Below are 24,363 nucleotides of genomic sequence, written 5' to 3' on the forward strand. Positions count from 1 at the left end.
AATACAATTCTTTTTTTTCCCTAAGAAAAGACAATAAAATAGACCTCACTGGTTTTAAAGTTCACCCAAAATCGGGCTACAAGCACAGAGTAGAAACCACAGCAAAATGTTCTTTGAAAGTCCAGAGCTAAATCACAGATTTTTCAATCAAATAAATCACAACCTCTTTTTGCAGTTTACCTTTTATTTTAATAAAACGTTGTAAAACGCACATGCAGAACAATTGCATATTGAACTAGTACTAACAAAGACCTGGGACAAAACATTGGTCAATACAATGCTGTATCAAAACAATTACAATTCAAAATTTAAAATATGAACTGTGCATTCAGGCCCTAACAAGTACACTTAGGTGTAAGTGCAGAAGTCCAAGAGTTGAACGATGGCAGAGGAGTGACGGACTTCTGGTCCTCTCAAACCACCTCTGACTCTGGGTGACAGAGAGAAAGAAAGAGAAAGAAATGAGTTCAAAGAATTAGAGAAAAAAGACAATCTGGTGTTTTCACAAATGTAAGTGAGTTATGGGGCTGAATTAGCTCACCGCCTTAGATGGAGTCCCAATCGAAAATCCATGAGTCTCCTCAGCAGAGTGGACATGTGGATTGACTCTTGTTGGTGACTCTGCCTCGTCCAGCCGCGGTTCCTCTTTCAGGGTTTATTCCAATGAAGTGCCTGAAAAACAATGGTGTTTCTTAAGACTATATGTAAAAGGGAAGTTGTGCAAAAGTTCTTCCACTGAATAACAGCATGAATGAAAGGCTTCTAGTTGCTTCAACTGATGTAGTGGTTTTCATTGGTTTACACATATCTTATGCTGTCTGACTAAGCAGTCTATGAAACTCTAACTAGCTGCCTAATCAATCTATGATGAATCGTGCACATATTCGATGATGCAAACAACCTGGAAACATCACTGATAGACGTGTCACTGATTTATGGATTAAGTAAAATTGAAACTCACCAAATAATTCGACAGATGGGGATAGATGAAGAAAACAATCGATCCCAGCTCCACATGTGCTGATGAATTTTCTCTTCCCAGAATGCAATAAATACTGTATGACACTGTTATATAAGTTATTCTGCAGTATAACGAGTATAGTACAATGCAGTATAATACAAGTGTTGTATTTTAGCAATACAGCATTTTGCTGTTAAAAAACACATCAATAGAGTGTAATTTTACAGATTGTCATTTATGCTGTTTTAACAAATAACTGGTTAATACTGTTGAAATCTTGCTGTAAATCATTAACAGTGTATAAATTTGCTCTGCTTCACATTAACAGCATGGAATTTGGCAACGATAATGTTCGGATGTTGTTCTATGGATTTCAATAGGAATGGGCTGCATCTGCATTATTACGTTCACTCTGAAATTGAGTTTTTTCAGGCAAAAATTAATTCTTCCATTTCTGTTGTGTTCCATCTCTATTTACTCTGACCCAGTAACATCAATACTGGATTCTATGCTGAAAATCTCACACGTGAGACCTTCGTATAAATACCAAGATTACTCATAGAGACCCTGTAGTTGCAGAGATATACTCCTTTCATTTTGGGCCTGTCAGTTTCGAGCAGGGACCATGCGAAAAGGGGCCTCAAGCTTAAGGAGGTGGTCACGTGCAACCCCATGTGTCACCCAGAGCACCTCAGAACTATTACTGCAACCAATATCTTGAAGATTTCGTGTTTAGATGACATTTAAATGTGTGTTAACAGGAAGGATTTCGACATCCCAATTTTGGCATAAAAAGCAAACAAAGGCTTCTTCCATTGTTAGAAAATAGGAAAAGGAAATGTGAGACACAGCAATGTTTGGCTGTTCCCATCTGAATACTGACTTAGTTTCTAAGTAATCAGTGTCATTCAGTATTTCATGCAAGATCCTTCTGAGACGTTGTTGACTAGAGCAGTGCTCTCTCTGTCACAGGTTGCTCAAGCAGTAAAATCCCTACGAGCCCCAGGGTATGGGGGGAGGAAGAAACCATCCCAAACTAGACAGACTCACTAGAGCTCATATTTCTACCGGGGCCCAACAGTCCCCTTAAATTCAATTGCCTCATAAATATCAGTCCCCTAAATATGCCAGATTTTTTTTCTCATCACAATCCAGGAATCATTCCCTGGGAAATTGGTGAAAAAAGCCCAACAAGTACAAAAAAGCGCCCTAAATCACAATGTAGTAGAAAGTGAATTAAAAAAACATTCCTGGATGTTGGATGTTTGTTCAGATTCACGGCAACATTGAATGGAAATCCATTCAGTAGTTTTTACATCATCCCGCTGACAACAAACACACAAAGCGGTGAAAACATAACCTCCTTTTAGAGCTTTACTCAAACTTACCATTATTTAAAAAGAAATAAACAAAAATGATCATTTGGACCTAAGTTGGTAATTAATGAATTAAACCTGTTTGTACTTGAACTTTTTTTTTTTTTTTTCATTTCTGTGAAATTCTGCATTCCACAAGTGAATCAAATGGTTTCCAGATGCTTGGCGAAAACAAAACAGCGGTTAGAAAAAAGAGAAAAGAAAATCAGAGGGGAGGGTTTTAAAGACTACACTGTTTTTGAAAACAGGCAGCAGAATGTGCAGATTCAGCCTGGGACACGTGGAGTTATACATTCACTTGCATTCTAATCAGGCCAGTTGGACAGTAACCCCGAACACGGGATTCTCCTTGGTGCATATGAGAAGTCACAGAGTCTGAGGTTGCACAGGCCTGAGGTAAGGATTGATTTTACTACAGCAAACTGTTTTTAACTTTAACCACCGTTCACTACACAAGACTCTGCATCTTTACCATAAGAAACTACAAGATTATCTAAAACCACAAGCCTTCATGTCATGTTTTTTTCTTGACATTTTTGTCTTCTTGTCATTTGTTTCTCGGACTTAATCTAGACTGTAGCTCAGGGAGAAAATGCATCTACGCTGTGCTTTTGCCAAATCCTGTTTACTGCAGTCCATAGTAGCCTGTGCTCTGAATTCCATTTTAAGATGTGATGATTTGCATTTAGGAAAGATCTCCACACAATCTGTGTGATAAACACCGCAGGATCCACGTGAGTCTGCACCCTGCAATATCTGTCAGCTTTTAAAATGACTCACATCATTTGAATAGTTCACATACTGTAAAGACTTTATAACCAGACTACATGCTTAATCAATTCAGAATTGGTGCATGAGACTTGCATGTTTCTGGGGGACAAGGACTTTGACTTGGTTAATTGGACATTACTTAACAGTAAAAAAATGTCTGAGACCAAAGAGCAAAATGTAGCAGACAGTCATGTTAAGAAAAGAGAAAGGAAGCAAACAAACAACTGTAGTGTAGCGCAAAAGAGAAAAAAAAACAAACAACACATGCTCTTCATTAGGCATTTGAACAAGCACACACACACACACACACACACACACAAATTACTTTTTCCTGAATAGGAGGGCGGAAATGCTCTACTCAGATATCTATACACACTAGAGGCAAAGCAAGAGAGAATTAGGAAATGACAAAAACTCAGAACATCTCTTTTCAATCTGGCTCTTAATCACATTATCACATTTACAAAAGCTCCAGTAATCACTGCATTCCATATTGATTCACAATAAATCAGAGTTACAATGTACTGTAGTGTTATCTTATTTACAGCACAGAGGTCAACGGTACAGAGGTCAAGTTAGCACACATGAAACTCCTTCTGTTTGCCTTCTGCACAAGTTAGTTATATTTGTAATGTCAACATGTACTGTCTGACAAGTACGCAGTTTGTCATGATGAGTTACCAAACTATAGCCGACTATAGCCTGCATATAAGATCCATTAGTCACATATCATCATCCACCACCAGATTACAATCCAGCTGAGCAGAGTGAAAGATGCTAATCGATAAAGAGCTATATGAGCTGAGCAGACAATCCTACACATGGTTGTCTAGTTCTTGTCATAGAACAAAAAACTGTGGATCTGCCCCTTAATCTGACATATACACCATTAATATGTTCTTTCCTGGCCCATTCCCCATCCCTCCACCAAGTTTGGAGGAAATCGGTTTAGTAGTTTTTACATAATCCTGCGATAAATTACATTTAAACCAAAAAACAGACACACCTTAAAAACATAACCTCCTTCGCAGTGGTAATAAATGAGCTGCTCCATGCTTGGTGGATGTATACATTACCTGTTAAAACATTAGGTATAATATGTTTTTTCTGTATTAACTTCAAATATTTGTGTTTTCTTCTACAGTGATGGGGTCGAATACTACTCTGACGTTCATCCTCCTGTTTACAGCAACTCTGTGCACCAGTTGTGATGGTGGGAAAGTGCTGGTCTACCCTATGGATGGGAGCCACTGGCTGAACATGAAAATCCTGGTGGAGGCGCTTCATTCTCATGGCCATGAAATCACGGTGCTGCGTTCCAACACCAGCTGGTACGTTTCCGAAACCTCACCGCATTACAGCTCCATCACCGTCACCCAGGAGCAGGCCCAAAACTTAGAGAGCCAATCCTTCATGACCTCTTTCTTACAGAGGTCATTAGAGATCCGTCGAAATAAAGGCTCACTGTGGGCGTTTGTGAACTTCTACAAGAACCTTTTCAACATGGTTGGTGAGAACCAGGAAGTTGTGGCAAAACTGGTCATCAGCATTTTTGAGAATAAGACGCTGATGAAGGAGCTGAAGGAAACTGGATATGATCTTTTACTGACCGACCCTGCATTTCCAGGTGGAGTACTGTTGGCACACTATCTCCAACTTCCCTTGGTTTTCAACGTGCGCTGGCTTTTCAATGGAGAGGCTCATTTTGCCATTGCTCCTTCTCCTTTGTCGTACGTCCCTGAATTGTTCTCCCATCACACCGACAAGATGGACATTTTTCAAAGAATCAACAATATAATCTATCGTAGCATATTGGTATACATGTACCACTATGTCTCGAATCCGCCCTACCAGGCTGTGTGTGATCAATACTTTGGAAAAGATGTCAATGTCATGTCTCTCATCCAGGGAGCAGATCTATGGCTAATGCGAGTTGACTTTACGCTCGAGTTCCCTCGGCCCACGATGCCCAATGTCGTCTACATCGGAGGGTTCCAGGGAAAACCCCCCAAGCCTCTCCCGACAGATTTAGAGGAATTTGTGCAGAGTTCTGGGGAACATGGGGTGGTCATCATGACTCTGGGGACCCTCCTGAATGACATCGGCCCAGAGATATCAGAGATCCTTGCCTCAGCATTCGCCAGCCTCCCTCAGAAAGTCGTGTGGAGACACAACGGCAAGAGACCTGTCACACTGGGAAACAACACCATGTTGGTTGAATGGCTGCCTCAAAATGATCTACTAGGTCACCCTAAAACCAAGGTTTTTGTCACGCATGGGGGCACGAACGGCATTTACGAGGCCATCTACCATGGTGTCCCTATTCTGGGCATTCCTCTCATCTTTGACCAGTACGACAACATGGTGCGTTTGAAGGTCCGGGGAGTGGCTGAGACTGTTGACGTGACAACTTTGGATGTTGAGTCTCTGACAAGTGCTTTGAAAAATATTCTAGATCCAGAAAAGCCCTATAAACAGAATATGGTCAAACTGTCAGGGCTTCACCATGACAAACCAATAAAACCCATAGACAGTGCCGTTTTCTGGATGGAGTTCGTCATGAGGCACAAGGGAGCAGCACATCTGCGCACAGAGTCATATAAGTTGCCTTGGTATGCCTATCACTGCCTAGATGTGATGGCAGTTTTGGTGGCATTTGGTCTGGTAATCATTGCACTAATTTGGGTTTCCTTTAGATGTCTCATTAGATTATTTATTTGGACTGAGAAGTCCACATCCAAGTCCAAGAGGGAATAGAAAACTTGATGACATACAAAGTGTGAGATTGTAATTTACAGTGGTACAGAACCTACAGAACAACATCAACAGGAAACTATATTAGTGGGACTGTGTTGGAAATTCAAATTATATCACAACTTAACATGTTCAAATAATTTTTATTGTTGTTTCCCCCCCCCCCCCAAAAAACATACACAAAATGTCAAAATAGGATACATGTGGTGATTAAAGGGAATTAACTAATTGTGAATGGGAATTGTGAATTAGATTAATAATGTTGTCTAATGTTTCCCTTTTAATTCATTGTTAATTTGTATGTTGCAATGCCAAAGGTTACACAATTCACAAATGTTATACCAATAAAACTGTAAAACTATTTCTTATATATACACATTGCAAATAATCATAAGTAACACACAGTTAAATGATAATTTCCCAAAGATTATATGATTGAAATGAATTGTAGATTTATACTTTTACAGAATTAGACAATTTACACCCTGGGAACTCGAGGAGGGGCGATGGACACACACATGACAGCGTGCCGAGCTCGCTGCAGCAGCCGTCTGAGCTGAGCAGGAATATCTTTATTCCCATGGAGGTAAACCAGAGGGTTGAGAGCACTGTTCAGACACACAAGGCCCCGACTTATCTGGTGAGCGATGTAAACGCCATCTGACCATCCATGGCATATGTTGTGTTTAGTCAGAATTCTTGACCAGAGATTTAGGTTCTTGAATAAATGATAGGGGATGTAACAGACGCAGAAGAGGAGGATCAAAATGAACAACAACTTTAAACATCGCTGTTTCTGTACCTTTGCACCGCTTTTCATTGTCCATAAAAATACAGCCATGTGCCCATAGCAGCCCAGTGTGATGAGGAACGGGATACAAAACCCAGTCAGTGTCCATCCAAGGCTGTATTTCAGATAGTCCTCAACGAACATCCAATGGGTGGTCTCGTAGCATTTCTCACCGTAGTTTCCAGATGTCTTGGTGTAGAACATGTCTGGAAGACTTTGAACACCCACCAACAGCCAGACCAGCACAGAGATTGTCACAGAATGAGTGACAGTCGTTCTTCCCAACATTTTTATTGGATGAACAACAGCCAGGTACCTGTACACACTTATACAAGTGAGGAATCCAATGGTGCCATATAAATTCAGGTTGAAGCAGAATCTCGTTATCTTGCAGAACGTGGCTCCAAAGATCCATTTCCTCCCCATGTAGTAGACCACCAAGAAAGGAAGCGTGAGCAGATACAAAATATCTGCAAGTCCAAGGTTGAGAAGAAACACATTGATGATTTTTGGTTTCTTCCATTTCTGCAGCAGAGACTTCAATCCCCATCCATTAGCAACCAGGCCAACGATGAATACTAAGATCAAAACAGGAGGCAGGAATTTGCCTGTAAAGTCAAAGCTGACACCAGGACACGACGTGTTATTCATTGTGTTCTGGGAGTATTGGCAGTTCCTCCTCTCTGTAAACTTTTCATGAGAAGTGGGAGTAAAAATTGTGGGGGTTTTTTTTTAGGCTTTTAAAGTTGTTCCTGTTAAGAGTACTCTTGAATTTGTTATCAGATGGAGATTATTCATCTCACAATGACTCACACAAGATGTGGTGAGATTAGCCACAACATAGAAATGCTTCATGTGCGTCCGGAATATGTTGATGTCACCATCCTTGGGATGGACTACTCACTAGGTGTTTCAGGAGCAATGTTTCTGTCGGGGAGAGGAGCTCCCTTTACCACAGACTTTGGGCTTTTTAACTTTACAGACCTTTTACAATAAACTTATAAGACACTAGAGGAATAGGACAAATTGAAAAAGCATAATATGTTTCCTTCAAGGACATTTAGGTGATTACTGTACTTCGTTAAATAAGACTTTCTGACGGACCGATGGTCTAAGAGCGTTGCGCTGTGTTGTGTTGTGACCTGATGGAAGAACGATTCAAGATTATTACAACATGGTTCTTGTTTTGTGAGTTATTGTAGTTTGTAACAGAAACATTGTAATCGCCAAGTTAACTCATGACCTCTGGGAATGTGGCAACGTCACTAACATATATCTAATTGTGCAAGAAAACACGAGCGGTCACACGATAAGAAAGTACAAAAGAAAAACTGTACAACTATTACAGACCAGTCTGTCGTTAATATCTCTCACAGTTTACAGGCTTCCTCCACGGTTCATATTTGACCAACCATACTTACTGTAGTTATGCAGCACAACGTTTTCTTGCACAGACATTTTCAGGTTTCTGTGTCAAAACACCTCAACTGTTTGCGTGTTTACAACTCTGATTGTTCTGATGTTGTGTTTCTATCCAACACTTTCAATGGATGAACAACAGACCAGTGCCTCTACACACTTATACCACTTTGGAATCCAATGGTTGAAGCAGAATGTGGCTCCAAAGATCCATTTCATCCCCACGAACTAGTACACACCAAAAAGGTAATCACAAGGCAGGAATCTTTAGCTTTTTATTAATTTAGCATAGGTTGTTTTATTCGTTGTGTCTTGTGAAAAGAAGTCAGCACAAAGTATTTCCTCTGTGGATGATCTGGCTCATGAGATGTGAAAGAAAATATGACCTGCTATTTGTTCAAAGTCTTCCTGTTCGAAGCTGTGCTGTCCTAAATGTGGAACAGAGATCACAGATAAATGTTTCCGCTCATGCACATTTGTGTCCAATTTGCAGCTTTTGCACGATCAATGCTCACTGTTCAATCATTTGAAGACGTGTAAGAATCTTTTTTTTCGTTTTCATAAACCCTCTACAGTATTTCTGATGTCTTGTCTTCATTGTGTACAAATAGGGGTAACATTTCATTCATTCCCCTGCTCAGTTTGTGTTTGTGTTGCAGACCAGTCACCTCACACAATTCTTAGATGACTCTCTTATTTTACCAATAGACTCATATATGTAAGATTTACGTCATGCCATGTAGGTGCATAGACATTTGAAAGATTCAGGCGCTTCATCGCTCATATAGGAAGGTAAGAGTCTCCCTCTGGTGGCAGAGTTTCTATTTCAGAGAGAAAAAACTGGGCAAACCTCTTTTATCACAACATACTGCGAACTACAGATTTGATGAAATACTTGATTAATCAAATCTATTTTTATATTTTTAATGATCTACTGTATCACAAAGATACATTTAATAGCCTTAATTAAAGCATAATGACAATGCAAACTCAAAAAAATTGCTGTGTACCAAAAACACCTTTGCGATACTTATCAAGTTAACTTATAAGTTTCACTTCAGCAACTGAAAGTAACTTAAAGTGGAATGGTGTAAAACCGTTTCCTGGTAAATGCGTCATCCCGCCCACAAACCACATAGTATCTCTTTCTTCACTTCCCCACGCTGTCAAGGTTTCAATCTTTTAAGTGGTTAATTTTTCAGTCGTCTGTTGGGCTTTCCATAGGGCTCAATCAACCAGGAGGCTGTTGAATTTCCTCCAAACTTACCTAAAATCATTTTTTCACACAAATTTGGCAATAGAGCTCTTTATTTTTTTATTAAAGTTTTTTTTTTCAGCATCCTATAGTGTCCTATATACAATAGATGACATGTGATATACAGTAGATGATTACATATGTGGCAGTTAGTGGAACTCACAATCTGCATCCTGTAATACACATTCAGTCAACTTCCTGAGCGACCGTAACGCGTGATCGTACTCTCTCCACATCTTTACTTGATAAACAGAAAGCTGACTTTTTGGAGCATGTTAACAGCGATATAACAGTCTGATAGGCACAAACCCTGAGACAGTAAATATGCTATAGTGGTAGATGATATGAATTGTCTAATTTCATTTGTGTCAGACAATCTACACCCTGGGAACTCGAGGAGGGGCGATGGACACGCACATGACAGCGTGCCGAGCTCGCTGCAGCAGCCGTCTGAGCTGAGCAGGAATATCTTTATTCCCATGGAGGTAAACCAGAGGGTTGAGAGCACTGTTCAGACACACGAGGCCCCGACTTATCTGGTGAGCGATGTAAACGCCATCTGACCATCCATGGCATATCTTCTGATTGGTCAGAACTCTTGACCAGAGATTTAGGTTCTTGAGTAAATGATAGGGGATGTAACAGACGCAGAAGAGGAGGATCAAAATGAACAACAACTTCATGCATTTTTGTTCCAGTACCTTATCAGTGGAATTTTTGGAGCAGAGTATGACAATCACATGTCCATAACAGCCCAGTGTGATGAGGAACGGGATACAAAACCCAGTCAGTGTCCATCCAAGGCTGTATTTCAGGTAGTCCTCAACGAACATCCAATGGGTGGTCTCGTAGCATTTCTCACCGTAGTTTCCAGATGTCTTGGTGTAGAACATGTCTGGAAGACTTTGAACACCCACCAACAGCCAGACCAGCACAGAGATTGTCACAGAATGCGTGACAGTCGTTCTTCCCAACACTTTCATTGGATGAACAATAGCCAGGTACCTGTACACACTTATACAAGTGAGGAATCCAATGGTGCCATATAAATTCAGGTTGAAGCAGAATCTCGTTATCTTGCAGAACGTGGCTCCAAAGATCCATTTCCTCCCCATGTAGTAGACCACCAAGAAAGGAAGCGTGAGCAGATACAAAATATCTGCAAGTCCAAGGTTGAGAAGAAACACATTGACGTCCCCCAGTTTCTTCCAGTTCTTCAGCAAAGACTTCAATCCCCATCCATTAGCAACCAGGCCAACGATGAACACTATCATCAAAACAGGAGGCAGGAATTTGCCTGTAAAGTCAAAGCTGACACCAGGACACAATGTGTTATTCATTGTCTCCTGGGCAGCAGTTTGTGCGATTTCTTCCCCGTCTCTCGGTGAGTGCGCTGATCTCCTCCACAGATTACCCTAGACTGAGTAATTCTGACTTTGTGGTCTCTACACGCTCGAGCTTCTGCACCTGCTAGTATACAGGAAACGACTTCAGCTAGAAGGTGTCATGGTGGCGTCACACACAGGGTGGACCCCGGGCGCAGACACAAAGGCAGCCTGCTGTCATGGAGTTACTGAGGTGAAAATAGGTGGTGAAGATCAGTGTGATGGAGAACATGGGGCATGTTTAAACACTGCGGAGCAAAATGAAGGAAATGAGAAACACGAGTCTAAGTAGACGGGCAAGTACCAGTGACTGGGAATGGGAAAGAGGTGAGCAGGTATGATCGGGGAACGGGAGGACCGTCCAAGGACAACTGATGGTTTGGGTGGAGTACATGGCAGGAGAAGGAGACCGAGGCAGATTGGCCAACTCAAACAGGGCTGAGGCAGGAATCACGAAAAGCCGGCTGGATAGAGGTTTTTACTAATCTATCAAGTGTAAGGAAAAAAAAGAGAAGTGGAAGATTCTTTTTTTTTGTCATCTCACATTTCAAGAATGTTGAGAACAAAGTCAGAATAAATCAGAGGAGAAATATGTATATATAAATTTGCATTTAAAAAAAAATGTCAAGAATAAACTTTTAGTTTCGAGGTTACAGCCAAAATGTTAAGAATGTATTAAATTATTAACATGAGTACACGAGTCTGTCTCCTCAAAGTGCAGATGCATTGGTGAAATTGCACTTCAGATTCGGTTTCAGTAACAAGGACATGCTTTCTCTTGTGAGGCATAAAAAGCAGCTTGGAAGGGGGGGCCACATTCCTGCAAATTGAAATAACTGTTCACAGACGATTTCAAGTATATCTATACACACAATGATAAAACGCCGCGGCATGATGCTGGATTTTTACGGATCAGAGGAGTTTACTTTATTCTCGGCATTTGCACTTCATTCACACAATAGTATTTCCCCTTTATTCTAGAAATGCAAAAGAACATTTTGTCTGATTTAGCTCGACTTTATTCGCAGCATTTCGACCCTATGGTCAAAATGTCAATTTAAAAGGTTGAAAGGTTTTGGTGGTGGAGCGATAATGTATGTCATCAGTAAAGCTACACATCATTAAGTAAACCTGTCTAAATAAAATTATTAAAAAGCCATTTAGTTTTTGTGGTGTTGTTGAACTTCATCGCGTTATGTCGACAGGTAATATATTTTTACCTCCACATTAATATAAGTGAGGCTCGTCCGAATAACAGAAATACCTCTTTGTATAATGTGATATACCATTGGACCACACCACAGAACGCAGCCTCCACAATGATCACACAGTGGAATCAACACGTCTTTATCACAGGTTGAGCAAAACCTGCGCTAAATAACCTTCATGAAGGAGAATTTATTACTGCAGGACTTTTTGGATTGGGCTGTATTAGATTTCCGGACGGAAACGTTCTCATGGTTCGGTAGGTGTTAACAGGAAATGTACTGGATCTAAAAATATGTGTAGAGTAACATGTGTGGCAGATTGTTTTCATTTGATGCATTTTTGCCCCGTAGTTTGAACATCTTTCATAATGGATTTATTGTTAAAGCAAAATAAATTATTGGGTTTTCACAGAAATGGAGACATGATCTGAAAATAGACCTCAGATGAAGAAAATAATGGCGCATAACTGACACTTTTAAGGATTTGATTTGTTTTCAATGTTAAAGTCCTACATAAATGATCCAACTGCGTAAAACTGGAATTCTGAGTCCTTGACAGGAGCAATATTTGTCCTCGCTTCATCAGCCTCAGTGGTAGAATCTTTGTTCCAACAGATGTCAGGATGTCTAACAAGCTCACGTGGTTTAAAAGAAAGAAGAAGTTTAATAACAGTCATGAATTTGGTTTCATTTTCATGTGTATTGTACACATATCATGTGTGTGTAGTTCTTTGTGCTTCAAACATGCTTTTAACAGCTCATCTGCAGGAGGAAAGAGGAATGATGAAGTATAATGTTTGGAAAGGCATTTAAAAATATGTACAAAATAACCATTAATCTGCGAATACTGTGATGACATGAAAAATACACAAATCAAAATCACAAAATCATCACAACTGCAGGACACATGTAAAATATTGACATTTTTAACTATACACAAGAGAGATCTGTCCAGAATTATTTACAGCAAAACAGAAAATTAAGGAATAAGTGCAATGTCATATACCCACCCACCCACCCACCCACCCACCCACCCACCCACACACACACACACACACACACACACACACACACACACACACACACACACACACACACACACACACACACACACACACACACACACACACACACACACACACACACACACACACACACACACACACACACACACACACACACACACACACACACACACACACACACACACACACACACGTGTTCAAAGAGGCACTGGTCGGGTCAGAAAACAAGATCCGTCAACCCTGAGGTTGGAGTCATTCAGTGGGATTTCTATCAGAACAATTATAATTTTTATCTTATTTTAATGTAAATATGTTTTTAAAACTATCGTCTTGACCAAATTAGCATCGTGGTCAACGGTCCAAAATTCATAGTCAAGATTTTAAAAATTTAAAAACTGAGATACAATTATCGAAAATTACTTATATGGTTTAAAAAAAATAACTGGGGTTCTGCTTCTGATCCAACATCAATTTTAACAACTGTCTCCGTCCTGATGATGGTCCAAAGATTTGGATAAATTCAACCATGTTTCTATGGCATCATACTTGTTTTGTTTTTGAATCGCACATGATCCCAGTTTTAGTTTCTCCTTTTTGAGGATTGAAGTTGTTTTTTTTACAATTTTAACTTTTGACATAGGAGACGGTTCACGACCTTTGTGCATCAAAGTGTTGTTTTCGCTCTCTGATATCTGGGAGGAAACAGAGAATCCATATCAGTGCACATCTTAAAACCCACTTTTCCTTTGTGGGTCATAGACTTATTTGCCCTTGTTTTATACACCAGTGTGTACATTCTGTACTTTTGGCATAAAGCTAAGGAAAATTTGTGAAAGTACAAAATTACTTTTAAAGCTTTAAAAACCTGTTTTAAGGTTGTGGCTGGTCAGTTAAAATGATCTTCTCTGACTCTTCTGTCACACCTTCCATTTTGTTTTCCCACTTTCTGACTTCGAAAAAGTGTATATAATATAATATATAATATATTATATATTATATAGAATATAATATATTCTGTAAATTAAGTTTGCCTACTTGCCTGACTCACTGTTTGATTTTGGTTATTGGAAAAAGGCACAAAAAAAACCCCCCATCCCAATAATGGCATCCCAAGGTGCAAGGAGTATGAAGGAGCTATGAATAAGTGCAGACTGAGAAGATGAAACAATCATCCCAGCTCCAATCGCAGTCTTTTTTATCTACAATAATAACTTTGTCTCTCAATGTCCGCTGATCAGAGGATCCGCCTGACGATGCATCAGGTTCCTTTCACTGTTCGGCCCCCGAATCAGTCAGTGAAGTGTGACTGTGCAGTGCTGCCACGGGGCCGGTCAGGGCCTGGACCCCCAGAGCGCAGGGTTTTTGTACGGCGAGTAGGGGCAGTTGCTGTGACAGACGCACGAGTGGATCATCATCACGGGTCGCTGTAGGAGCCTGCCCGAGGGGCAGCGGAAGGTCACCTCGGCGGTGGTGGCTTGGTGAGGCGTGCAGCAGCGGGCGTCAGTGCACTGCCCGCAGTACCGGAGGCGGTAGGCGCGAGTGCTGTGGCAGCCCTGGTGGACGAGACGAACGGGCCCCGGCGACGCGTGGATGGCCTCGCACCGGCCCTGTCGCCCCCACTGGGAAAAACAGCGCGCACACAGAGTACGTGAGGTGAGGTGAGATGAGAGAAACCCTCTCAGGATATCCAGGTATACGTAAGGCTCCCTATGTATACACGTTGTTCACGTACATGAGATTTGAACAATGGCTCATTGAGGCAGGTTCTGCCACAGGACAGTGTCCACCTTTGACCTATTCATTATTTTGACCTACAAATCAGCAAATCGGTGCTTGACTGAGAAAATGCTCGGTTTAGAGAACAGCACATCTGGGCATAGCTAGTAGGTCAGTTCGGGTAGGACAGTGTTTATGGTAAATAAAATATGGTTATGCTGGTTAGAGTTTGTCGGCCTTGTTAACGCCAGGGAAAGGTAATGGTAAGGATTCGTAGAAAATATAATTCAAAAAAGCAAAACTTAACGTTAGTAATACGATAATTCCTACTGTAGAGATTACTACTGATATTCGTTAGTGGCAAGAAGACCAGCTGTGTCTTTGTTCTTGCCTTTTTTTTTTTTTTTTAATGTTCAGTGGTTTCATTTGTTAGATTTGATTTGCTCCTCCAGTAGCTCTGCCTCTAACACATGTGTACTAGGTCAATTCTGTTGATGTGCTTGTGTGTTAATAGTTCACCACAGTCCTAATTTTAAAAAACATGTTTTCACACCGCATTTTGATATCTAACCACGCAGTCCTTTTCAAAAAAAGAAAGGTTCTGCTTCCCTTTATTGTAGTGAATTAACATTCAAGAGCCCAAAAAAAACTTTTTTTTGTCGGTTTTCATGTCACTTTAAAGGCATGACGTGAACATGACAGTATACGGCAACAGAATTAAGCTGAAGGAAGCAAGGAAGCAGTGTGTGTGTGTGTGTGTGTGTGTGTGTGTGTGTGTGTGTGTGTGCGTGTGCGTGTGTGTGGTGCTCACCCTGTGTTTGCCGGCCGTCGTCTGGGCTGCACGGCAAGGCCGCACCTTGCAGAGTCTCGTCTCCATTTGCAGTTTGCAGGCAGGATTCTGGTTGGAGACCCGCGTGGAGACCCCAGCGCCGCAGCTCTGGGAGCAGGCGCTCCACTGGGTGCTCTGCTCTGGGCAGGCGGAGGCAGACGGCACCAGCTTGTTCAGAGGGTGATCCCTCGGGAGCGCGGGCCACAGTCTGCCGGGCCTCATGGCTGGAGGGAAACCCGAGAGAAAGAGTAGTGATAGTCATTGTCAGAAGTCGGATTTCAAAAAGGTGATACTCCAAGGCAAGTTTCTGGATACTAGAAAGAACTGCTCCGAACTAAAGAGTAATGCTGAATAAACTAATGAATCACTGGTGTTAGTAAGTGCAATGGTTTGGAATTCTGTGTATCCAAAGGAAAATCTTTGTTCCTCCCAAAAACTAACGTGTAAAAGTCAAAACTACTCAGCTGATTTCAGGGGGACGACATGGTCGGAGCTCCATTCAGGAACAAAATGTTCCTTTGCTCGTTCTCATAATATAGTTTGACTCAGACAGTGTTTGGAATTCCAGATGTTTTATTTAATAAAGTGGCTTCATTTCCCTAACACACACACACACACACACACACACACACACACACACACACACACACACACACACACACACACACACACACACACACACACACACACACACACACACACACACACACACACACACACACACACACACACACACACACACACACACACCCCTTCTCTTTCTCTCCCTCTCTCACACACCCCCTGTAAATGGAGTTATGTAGCCTCTACTTAGCTTCATACGCGTAATTGTCGCACAGCTGCGGTCGGTTGTTGTTATGAAACTAGGAAACTTTGTGACTGGAGAAAATTAAAAATAAAAAATGTTTAGACTTTTCCAAAGAAATCTGGGTCATATTTGGACTTTTGTGAGTTTTCCTTCGCCCGGACACGCCCCGGTTTGAGGCAAACATTGCTCCAGTAAAAAAAAACCTCCAGACGTGACCAGTGGTGACAAAGCTCCTACGGATGAGGGAAGGATTGCGTTGCCATATGGACCGATCATCGCCGAGCAACGACCGAGGCGGGGGAAGTCAAACAGTGCCTGTGGGGACACTGGAAAGTGTGTGGCAATATCCAGCTCTGATGTCAGGGTGAGATTTAAAAGGGATAGTTCAACACTTTCCCCTTTCTTGCAGAGAAGATAATATACCGATGAGGTATGAGAGTTGTATTTGGGAGAGCCTGTCCACTTCCTATTAATGCTGACGTACCCACAATGGCTGTGGTGAGGTCGTCCTCAACGAATTGGAGCGACTGGAGCTAGACGGCTTCTGCTTCTTGACAAAAAGGTCCACGTATCATTTTGATCCGGGCAGATAAAGTATCCATTATGTGTCAGAATTGCTAGCATTCTGCTACTGCGTGCTGATTGGCCAGTTGAGGATTTATGCCGGATTGCGACGCGACACTTTTCGTCGATGGCGCCCAAAGTCTGACAAAAGGGGATGAAGTGGAAATCCAAAGGATGAGGACCATGTGGCTAATGTAGCAGCTGCTAACTGCTACTTGAAAAGGTGCAAATCTAACAGGCTCCATCAATTCTTTCTACCCTTCATATTGAAAATATAAAGACAATTGGCAGATGTTTTTTTGGGGGGGGTTGTATCTCTGGTTGCATTTCATCTAACACGTTTCCTAAAAAGGACACTTCTGCTCCAAATTAGAAGTTTACAGAGGATGATTAGTGCCTTTTCAAAAGGTCCATCCGTGGATCTCACCCGTGATAGCGTCCTGAAGGACCGTGTTTTCGAGGTTTTCACACACCCACTCCTTGCAGCATTTCCCCGGCAGCCGGACATGTTGTGGGTTGGGGCAGTCTGGGGTGGGCAGGCGGCCGATCGAGGGACAAGTGTGCACACAGGTCACCCCTCCACCCCTGCAGTGGCAGTAGGCGTCGCAGGAGGGCTGAAAGGACTGGCCCTCCACGTAGGTGATCCCGTTGACCACGCAGCCCAGCTCCTCCCGACCTGTGGGAGAACACAGCACCCTGGACTGAGGTTTGGGGAAACTTAAAACAGGGCGCGAAAAGGATTCAGTCGAGGTGGGGAGAGGGTGGAGGGGAGGTGGATGCATGCAGGGGGGACACCGCGGAGGAGAAAAAAAAGAAGAAAAAAAGAGGGAGCGAGGTGAGGACACAGGAACCGCTGTCCCCTGGCAAGGGTTGTGTAGTTAAATGGGAAAACCGGGCCCCCTCTCCGCTGAGAAAGTGAGGAGTCTGTTTTTCAGTCCGCGAGTGTTGTCTCTGCAATCTATCATGCTGGAAAACCAGCCACCAGAGGAAAAGTGTCAACAGCAGCCCTGGAAATAGAAGCTGAAATGTTTTGGACTTCTGGCAGAGCACCGCCGGCCATCAGGCCGTCCCGCTCGGCCGAGCAGCCTCTCTAAACATGAACTGTCTGTTTGTCCCGCTCACGCAGGACTGGCTGACGATGCATCAGCGCCGCCCCCGCCCCCTCCCTCCCTCCCTCCCTCCCTGCATGTCCCCCACTCTGTCCGGCCCGCGCAGACACGGGGTCGGCCCGTTTGCCCGCGAGAAGAGGCACTCACCGATGCACTCGCCGGGCCCCCCGGGGAAGCTCGCGCTGTGGTCGCACTGCAGTCCCCTCTGGACGTCGCAGGGCAACATCTCGGTGCAGGCCTCGCCTCGCTGCCTGGCACACAGCTGGCAGCAGCGGCAGCCATCCAGCACCAGCGGGACTCCGGCGGGGCAGCGCGGGGCAGGACCCGGGCAAAGGCAGGGCCCGTCACACAGCTGGCACAGCACCTGCAGGGACGGTTCCGGAGAGTGAGAACGTTCAAATTCAAAGAAAAAAAAAATCCTCAGTATCAGGATCATCTGAACTACATTTTCAAGGATTTTTAAAAAAAAAGGTTATGTATTCTCAGAAAACTGCCAGACCAAACCACTGTTTCCAATATGATTTAATTGAATCGTAACAATAAAGTGCAGCCAAGAAAAATCACAGGAAATCAGCTTAATTAGTTTGACCTCCCATGCTTGACCCCCCCCCCCCCCCCCCCCCCCCCCCCCACACACACACACACACACACACACACACACACACACACACACACACACACACACACACACACACACACACACACACACACACACACACACACACACACACACACACACACACACACACACACACACACACACACAGTAAATAAGCAGGAGCAGGTCTCACCTGTGAAGCCACGCACAGCAGCACAGCCACGGCGGTCACACAGTCACACAGTAGTCGGTCCATGGGGGCCCGTGTCGCTGACGCAGCTCCGTCCGTCCGTCTCTCACTGGCCTGTGTGCCGGTGCGGTGCGACCGGTGCAGCTGTTTGCTCACTGCTCATTTTCTCGCGCCTGCTGACATTTATAAAGTCTGGACTCTGATGTCACGGGCTGACGACCGTGTAAACAGCCGCTGGGCCGGCATCAGAAATGTTTCACATTCCTCCTCCCTGCTTGCCCAATTCCACTCTGACTACACACACACACACACACACACACACACACACACACACACACACACACACACACACACACACACACACACACACACACACACACACACACACACACACACACACACACACACACACACACACACACACACACACAAGTCTTTCCCCTCTCTTTCCTCTCCTCCCTCTCTTTCCAGTCTTGTGGCGCTCCAAGTTTACACAGCTTAACACGAGCTGAGGGGAGAAAAATACATTAGCCCAGTTGTCTACAAGTCCAACAACCTTCCGGCCCCTCTGTGCCGATGACTCCACGACTCTGACGATGAGACTTTTTTTATCTGGCTGGTGTTTTTACAAGCTGCCGGTCAGTCAGATATAGCAGCTGATCTTTTCGTCTGCTTTTTTTGGAAGGCACAGTTATATAGAGCACGTAGTTCCACTAGTTCCCCTTTTCATCCCAACGCCTAAGACACTCCACAGACCCCTAACACGCCACTTCAGCCAGACACAAAAGAGATTTGATCCCTCTCTTCCCTCCGGGGTTTCCACGGCGTCAGGTCAGCGTGTCTGAGGTGAACTTGAATCGTGGGGATTATAATAAGCCCCCCGGAGGATTCTTGGCATAGACAGATGTTTAACCGAGCTGCCAAATTACTGAAGAGTCACAGCAGAGGCAGCGGTGCTACACGACGACACCGACTCGGAAAGCAGAGTGTAACAGCCACCATTGACCCAGACGGCCTCGTGTGTTGTGTCTGTGACTATCCCAACAGACCCAAATAAAGGACAGCCGAGGCGGATGGGAAAGCTTTTAGTTTGGTGCTGGACAAATTAAACATCTGACCTGGTGACGGCGCCGGACGGATCAGGGGATCGCCGACGTGATTGCGGTTGAATGGTGATGGGCACATTGACGTCTGTAGCAATCTTCATGGCTAAACAGTTGTTTAGACGTTTCACTAAAAGAAAACTAATGTCAGCCACATTACTGCTAGAGGAAGAGCGGAGTGCCAGAAGTATTCACACTTAAAAATACTCCATTACAGATGTGAATGTTCTGCGGCGAAATTGTGACCGAGTGAAAATATGTCTGCAATTTCTACTTGATATGCCAAAAGTAAAAAATACTCCATGCAAAAATAAAAAGAAGAGCTCTTTCATTATTACATTCTCATCGGTGATCAGATGTGCAGGTATGTGAGTGAATATGCAAAGAAACTAGTAAATGAGAATTAAAAGAGTTGAAATAATAATTAAGAACAATGTGGAGTAAAAATCCCCCCCCAAAAATATGCTTCAGACAAATACCACGAACTTGAACTTGGGCACGGTGCTGTATTAAAACGTCTGCTCCCGAGGGCTTCGTGCCCAGCCGTCCACATCTGGAGACACTTTCGCCGGACAAGTGGAATTTTGCGGCGCTACATAAAGAAGTCAGAGGACCACTGAAGTCATTACAATTCATCCTCCAGGCCCCACGGCGATCTGTAGCCGATGCGATGGCGATGAATCAAGTAGTCGCCGAGAGGCTTTCTTACAGTGAAACCCTGTTATGTCAACCTCATGGTGGAGCTGTAGAGGGAGATGGACATGACAAGGATGATGTCATCATCAACAACAAGCGGGGATCTAAAGGCAGCAGACAGCAGAAAAGACCGGTAACAGAAAGTGAGCCATTCACGGCGAAAAAAGGGAAACCAATCCAAAGTAGATTCCCGAGTTTCAACATCAGTCATTTCCCACAGGGCTGTGTGGGCAGTGAAGACATCCAGTAGTGAGCTATAAATAGAAGGAGACAGACAGGAAGACGGAGAAGAGGAAAGTATGCGTGTGTCCGGCAGGTGGGCTCCGGGTGGTCAGCAAGTGTAGATACCATATATCATAAATACAGCTGACTCGCATTTCACTTGAACGATTGTGGAAAAAAAAGAGTCTGAATGATCTTGAATGGCCTTAGGTAAACTTGGGAGGACGCGATGTATGAATAGACGACGTCGGTCTGGCTTCACTGTGCTCGTCTGGCCTCATTGTGGTTTGTCTGTGGAGAAGTACAGGGTGCAAAGGACAGAGTGAAGTCATAACATCAACAACTGCAGCCAGTATCAGTCATAGTGAAGTCATATCTGCCAAACTCGAACCAAAGAGAAGCAGAGAAGGATCAACACGTTCTTTCGTGCGTCCTCAGGAAAGTTCCCAGACAGTAGAGTATCACTCTCATTGACAATGGGCACTTTTGAAGAAACCTCCGAATCCTGAACAATGACCCTCATTCAGTAAGGGAAAATTGTTTTGGTACGTGATGGTATGTAGGGATAGTCTTCCCTGTTGATTCGCGAAAAAACTAAAAACAACCCGGCAGGTCAAAGTAATGAAAATATTATTTGTCCCGTACATGTTAGAAAAGAATGAACCGAGCCGAACGCCGAAAGAAAAAAGAAAATCGCTCTGCGGAGTCTGTTTCGCTGTGGAGCGAGGAAGAAAAGAAAAAAGAATGCCTAACACATGTTCGGAAAAGTTGTCAGACGGCCCGAGAATACCTCAGAGAGGAGGCGGCGGGAAGCAGAGCGATCGTTGTAACGGTTCTCAGAGGTGACACCCTGCTACAGCTATGCAGAGCTCGAACCACGTTCAGAGATGAGAACCGTCCGTCGTCTCTCTCTCGTCGGAGAAGGGGACAGTTTTGGGGAGGAACTCAAACGCTGCCACATTACAGATGTGGTCGTCCAACAACTATTAGATGGATTGACCGTTATGAAGTGATGAATGGATGGATGAACGATGAATGAATTGGTTTCCTCTGTTGTTTCTGGGTGAAATATCTCAGCCACCTCAACAGCTGTTGGAGGATTGCCATGGAATTTGGCACCTGGACATTCATGCCCTCCTCGGGATGAACTCATTTTGTGATGCTCCGACTTTTTTGGTTGACATCGTCATCGGGTCAAATTATCAATTTGTCCAATTCTTTCGTTCACGATACCTTGATCCAAACAGCAAAATGTGATCACGATGAGACGCGAAACGAAACATCGGTAAAACGTCGGTAAAATGAAAGATCGGTAAAACGTCATGCTGCCATATCACATCTAAATTATATAGATGCAAATTTGCAAACCATAGACGTTGTATAAAGACGGTCGCGCAGTGGGGGAGATCTCTGTCCCTTTCTACAAGTCATCTTGCACGTCATCATATTATTTTCGACACGTGTCCATTTTGCTATAATTTAGCATTGCTAAGGTAACACTGCTAAACGCACCAAGCCGGGTTCGATCGTGTTAGCATTATGTTACGTATGCAAGTTGAAGCAAACACACAGGAGCCATGAGTTACCCTCAGTTATCTTTATGAAGTTGCAGGTTGGGAAATTGTTTAATCGTTTGTTTCTCGGTCCATACTCACAATTGTTTGTTCCTTTGTTCAGAGCCACCATGCAGGTCTAGTGTTTGAAAGAGGCCCCGCCCACCATTTCCTGGTTTTTCATGGTGTTGGTGATGTCATCGCTGACATCGTGGGTTAAACCAACTGGTGGGGGGGTTTCTTTTTAGTCGAAAATGCTTAGTTTGATAATTTATTGTTTGTCAGTAAAATCTGTTGAGAGGTCGGGAAAATAAAGTCTGTCGATCTCAGTTGGACCAACTCTCACAGACTATTAATCTGTAGCTAGCTAGCTAGTCAGCTAATGTCGAACTAGTCAAATAGGCTTTGCTCTTTTTCTGAATGTACCTTTAAGCTTGTTTATTTATTGAATGGCTAAACAAGTAAAATAATAGAAATCAATGCTGATGGGAACACTTAGGCTTGTGATTCTTCTTCATACCCTCACCAGCCCAGACAATATTCATGTCTGCCAGTTTAAAAGATTGGCTACCCACTAGTGTGTGACTCAGAATATATAGGCTGTGGGCAGCGACGGCCACAAATATTACTAATCTTCTCACAAGTCGATATCTGACACACGCATAGCACGCAGGGCAGCTCCGAGGACACTTGGTAATTGGTGTCTGGGTTTTTTTGGAACACCGTGCTGCGGAAAGTTTTCCGGTATGTTTCTGCTGTTGGCAAACACTGTCTCCGCCAGACCTGCAGGTTTCCTTCCAGCGGGGGGGGGGGGGGGGGGGGGGGGCATATTACCCGTGACCGTCGGAACAGTCAGAAATAGACCCCGAAAAAAAAAAGTGGTCCAGCTTTAAGGCCTTAAGTCATGGAGCACGTGTGAGTTGTAGTCTACTCATGATGTTGTGGCACTGGGTTGTACTGACTCATTATTCCAGTAAGGGTTTTCACAGAGGTAATGAAATGACGGGCATCACCGCATCAACACCGCACCCTGGAGAGGTCACAGACAGGCCCGCCTTAAACTACTGAGAACACAACACATGATCAAACTTTACCTAGTCTGTCCTGTCTGCTTCATAGATAGATAGATAGACAGATAGATAGATAGATAGATAGATAGATAGACAGACAGATAGATAGATAGATAGATAGATAGATAGATAGAAGGATAGATAGATAGATAGATAGAAGGATAGATAGATAGAGAGATAAATAGATAGATAGATAGATAGATATACAGAGACATAGATAGATAGATAGATAGATAGATAGACAGACAGACAGATAGATAGACAGAGACATAGATAGATAGATAGATAGATAGACAGACAGACAGATAGATAGATAGATAGATAGATAGAAGGATAGATAGATAGATAGATAGAGAGATAGAGAGATAAATAGATAGATAGATAGATATATAGATAGATAGATATACAGAGACATAGATAGATAGATAGATAGATAGATAGATAGATAGATAGATAGATATAAGGATATATGGATAGATAGATAGATAGATAGATAGATAGATAGATATAAGGATATATGGATAGATAGATGAGAGATAGATAGATGAATAGATAGATGAGAGATAGATAGATAGATGATAGATAGATAGATAGATAGATGAGAGATAGATAGATAGATGATAGATAGATAGATAGATATATGGATAGATGGATAGATGGATAGATAGATAGATAGATAGATAGATAGATAGATAGATATATGGATAGATGGATAGATGGATAGATAGATAGATAGATAGATAGATAGATAGATAGATAGATAGATAGATATATGGATAGATGGATAGATGGATAGATGGATAGATAGATAGATAGATAGATAGATAGATAGATAGATAGATAGATATGACCCTTCTTCAACAAACCACAAGTACTTTTCTCTAACTGACATGGATTGATGTTATTCCTGAAAGCCAGCACTGTAGACTACGTCATCTTGGCTTTGAAATAAAACAGTTGA

At 42.9% G+C, this 24,363-nt stretch overlaps 4 protein-coding genes across 6 annotated transcripts; 1 reads left to right on the plus strand and 3 right to left on the minus strand.

Annotated features, from left to right (window-relative positions):
• The first annotated feature begins 2,576 nt into the window (after positions 1 to 2,576).
• Positions 2,577 to 6,027, plus strand: LOC118317375 (UDP-glucuronosyltransferase 2B20-like). The gene is made up of 2 exons (XM_035646013.2): positions 2,577 to 2,733; positions 4,253 to 6,027. Exon 2 carries the CDS (start codon positions 4,255 to 4,257, stop codon positions 5,863 to 5,865), a length of 1,611 nt encoding a protein of 536 aa, XP_035501906.1. The 5' UTR covers positions 2,577 to 2,733; positions 4,253 to 4,254; the 3' UTR covers positions 5,866 to 6,027.
• A 313-nt stretch (positions 6,028 to 6,340) lies between these two features.
• On the minus strand, positions 6,341 to 7,303 carry LOC118317392 (P2Y purinoceptor 1). Its single transcript, XM_035646034.2, has one exon. The coding sequence runs from the start codon at positions 7,301 to 7,303 to the stop codon at positions 6,341 to 6,343; it is 963 nt and encodes a 320-aa protein (XP_035501927.2).
• A 1,865-nt stretch (positions 7,304 to 9,168) lies between these two features.
• Positions 9,169 to 10,815, minus strand: LOC118317391 (P2Y purinoceptor 1). The gene has a single exon (XM_035646033.2). It carries the CDS (start codon positions 10,664 to 10,666, stop codon positions 9,704 to 9,706), a length of 963 nt encoding a protein of 320 aa, XP_035501926.1. The 5' UTR covers positions 10,667 to 10,815; the 3' UTR covers positions 9,169 to 9,703.
• Positions 10,816 to 13,041: 2,226 nt separating this feature from the next.
• ccn5 (cellular communication network factor 5) lies at positions 13,042 to 22,505 on the minus strand. 3 transcript variants are annotated; one of them, XM_035646027.2, is made up of 6 exons: positions 22,435 to 22,505; positions 18,762 to 21,070; positions 18,118 to 18,334; positions 17,289 to 17,537; positions 15,472 to 15,713; positions 13,042 to 14,563 (listed from the first exon to the last, which is right to left on the minus strand). In XM_035646027.2, exons 2-6 carry the CDS (start codon positions 18,822 to 18,824, stop codon positions 14,276 to 14,278), a joined length of 1,059 nt encoding a protein of 352 aa, XP_035501920.1. In that variant the 5' UTR covers positions 18,825 to 21,070; positions 22,435 to 22,505; the 3' UTR covers positions 13,042 to 14,275. The 3 variants fall into 3 exon arrangements, with proteins under 3 accessions (XP_035501920.1, XP_047187227.1, XP_047187226.1); XM_047331271.1 differs by lacking the exon at positions 22,435 to 22,505 and having other exon boundaries at positions 18,762 to 19,991; positions 20,348 to 22,404; XM_047331270.1 differs by lacking the exon at positions 22,435 to 22,505 and having other exon boundaries at positions 18,762 to 19,991; positions 20,341 to 22,404.
• Positions 22,506 to 24,363: the final 1,858 nt, after the last annotated feature.

The sequence above is a fragment of the Scophthalmus maximus genome, chromosome 3 (genome assembly GCF_022379125.1).
Source record: "Scophthalmus maximus strain ysfricsl-2021 chromosome 3, ASM2237912v1, whole genome shotgun sequence".
NCBI lineage: Eukaryota > Metazoa > Chordata > Actinopteri > Pleuronectiformes > Scophthalmidae > Scophthalmus > Scophthalmus maximus.

Bases quoted from the DNA above. Each gene is read 5' to 3' on its own strand.
- LOC118317392 (XM_035646034.2), bottom strand. From the start codon at position 7,303: ATGAATAACACGTCGTGTCCTGGTGTCAGCTTTGACTTTACAGGCAAA.
- LOC118317375 (XM_035646013.2), top strand. From the start codon at position 4,255: ATGGGGTCGAATACTACTCTGACGTTCATCCTCCTGTTTACAGCAACT.
- LOC118317391 (XM_035646033.2), bottom strand. From the start codon at position 10,666: ATGAATAACACATTGTGTCCTGGTGTCAGCTTTGACTTTACAGGCAAA.
- ccn5 (XM_035646027.2), bottom strand. From the start codon at position 18,824: ATGGACCGACTACTGTGTGACTGTGTGACCGCCGTGGCTGTGCTGCTG. The intron at 18,335-18,761 runs GTGAGACCTGCT...CCGTCCCTGCAG, and splicing joins TGCTGTGCGTGGCTTCACAG to GTGCTGTGCCAGCTGTGTGA. The intron at 15,714-17,288 runs GTGAGATCCACG...GTTTCCCTCCAG, and splicing joins CCTTCAGGACGCTATCACGG to CCATGAGGCCCGGCAGACTG.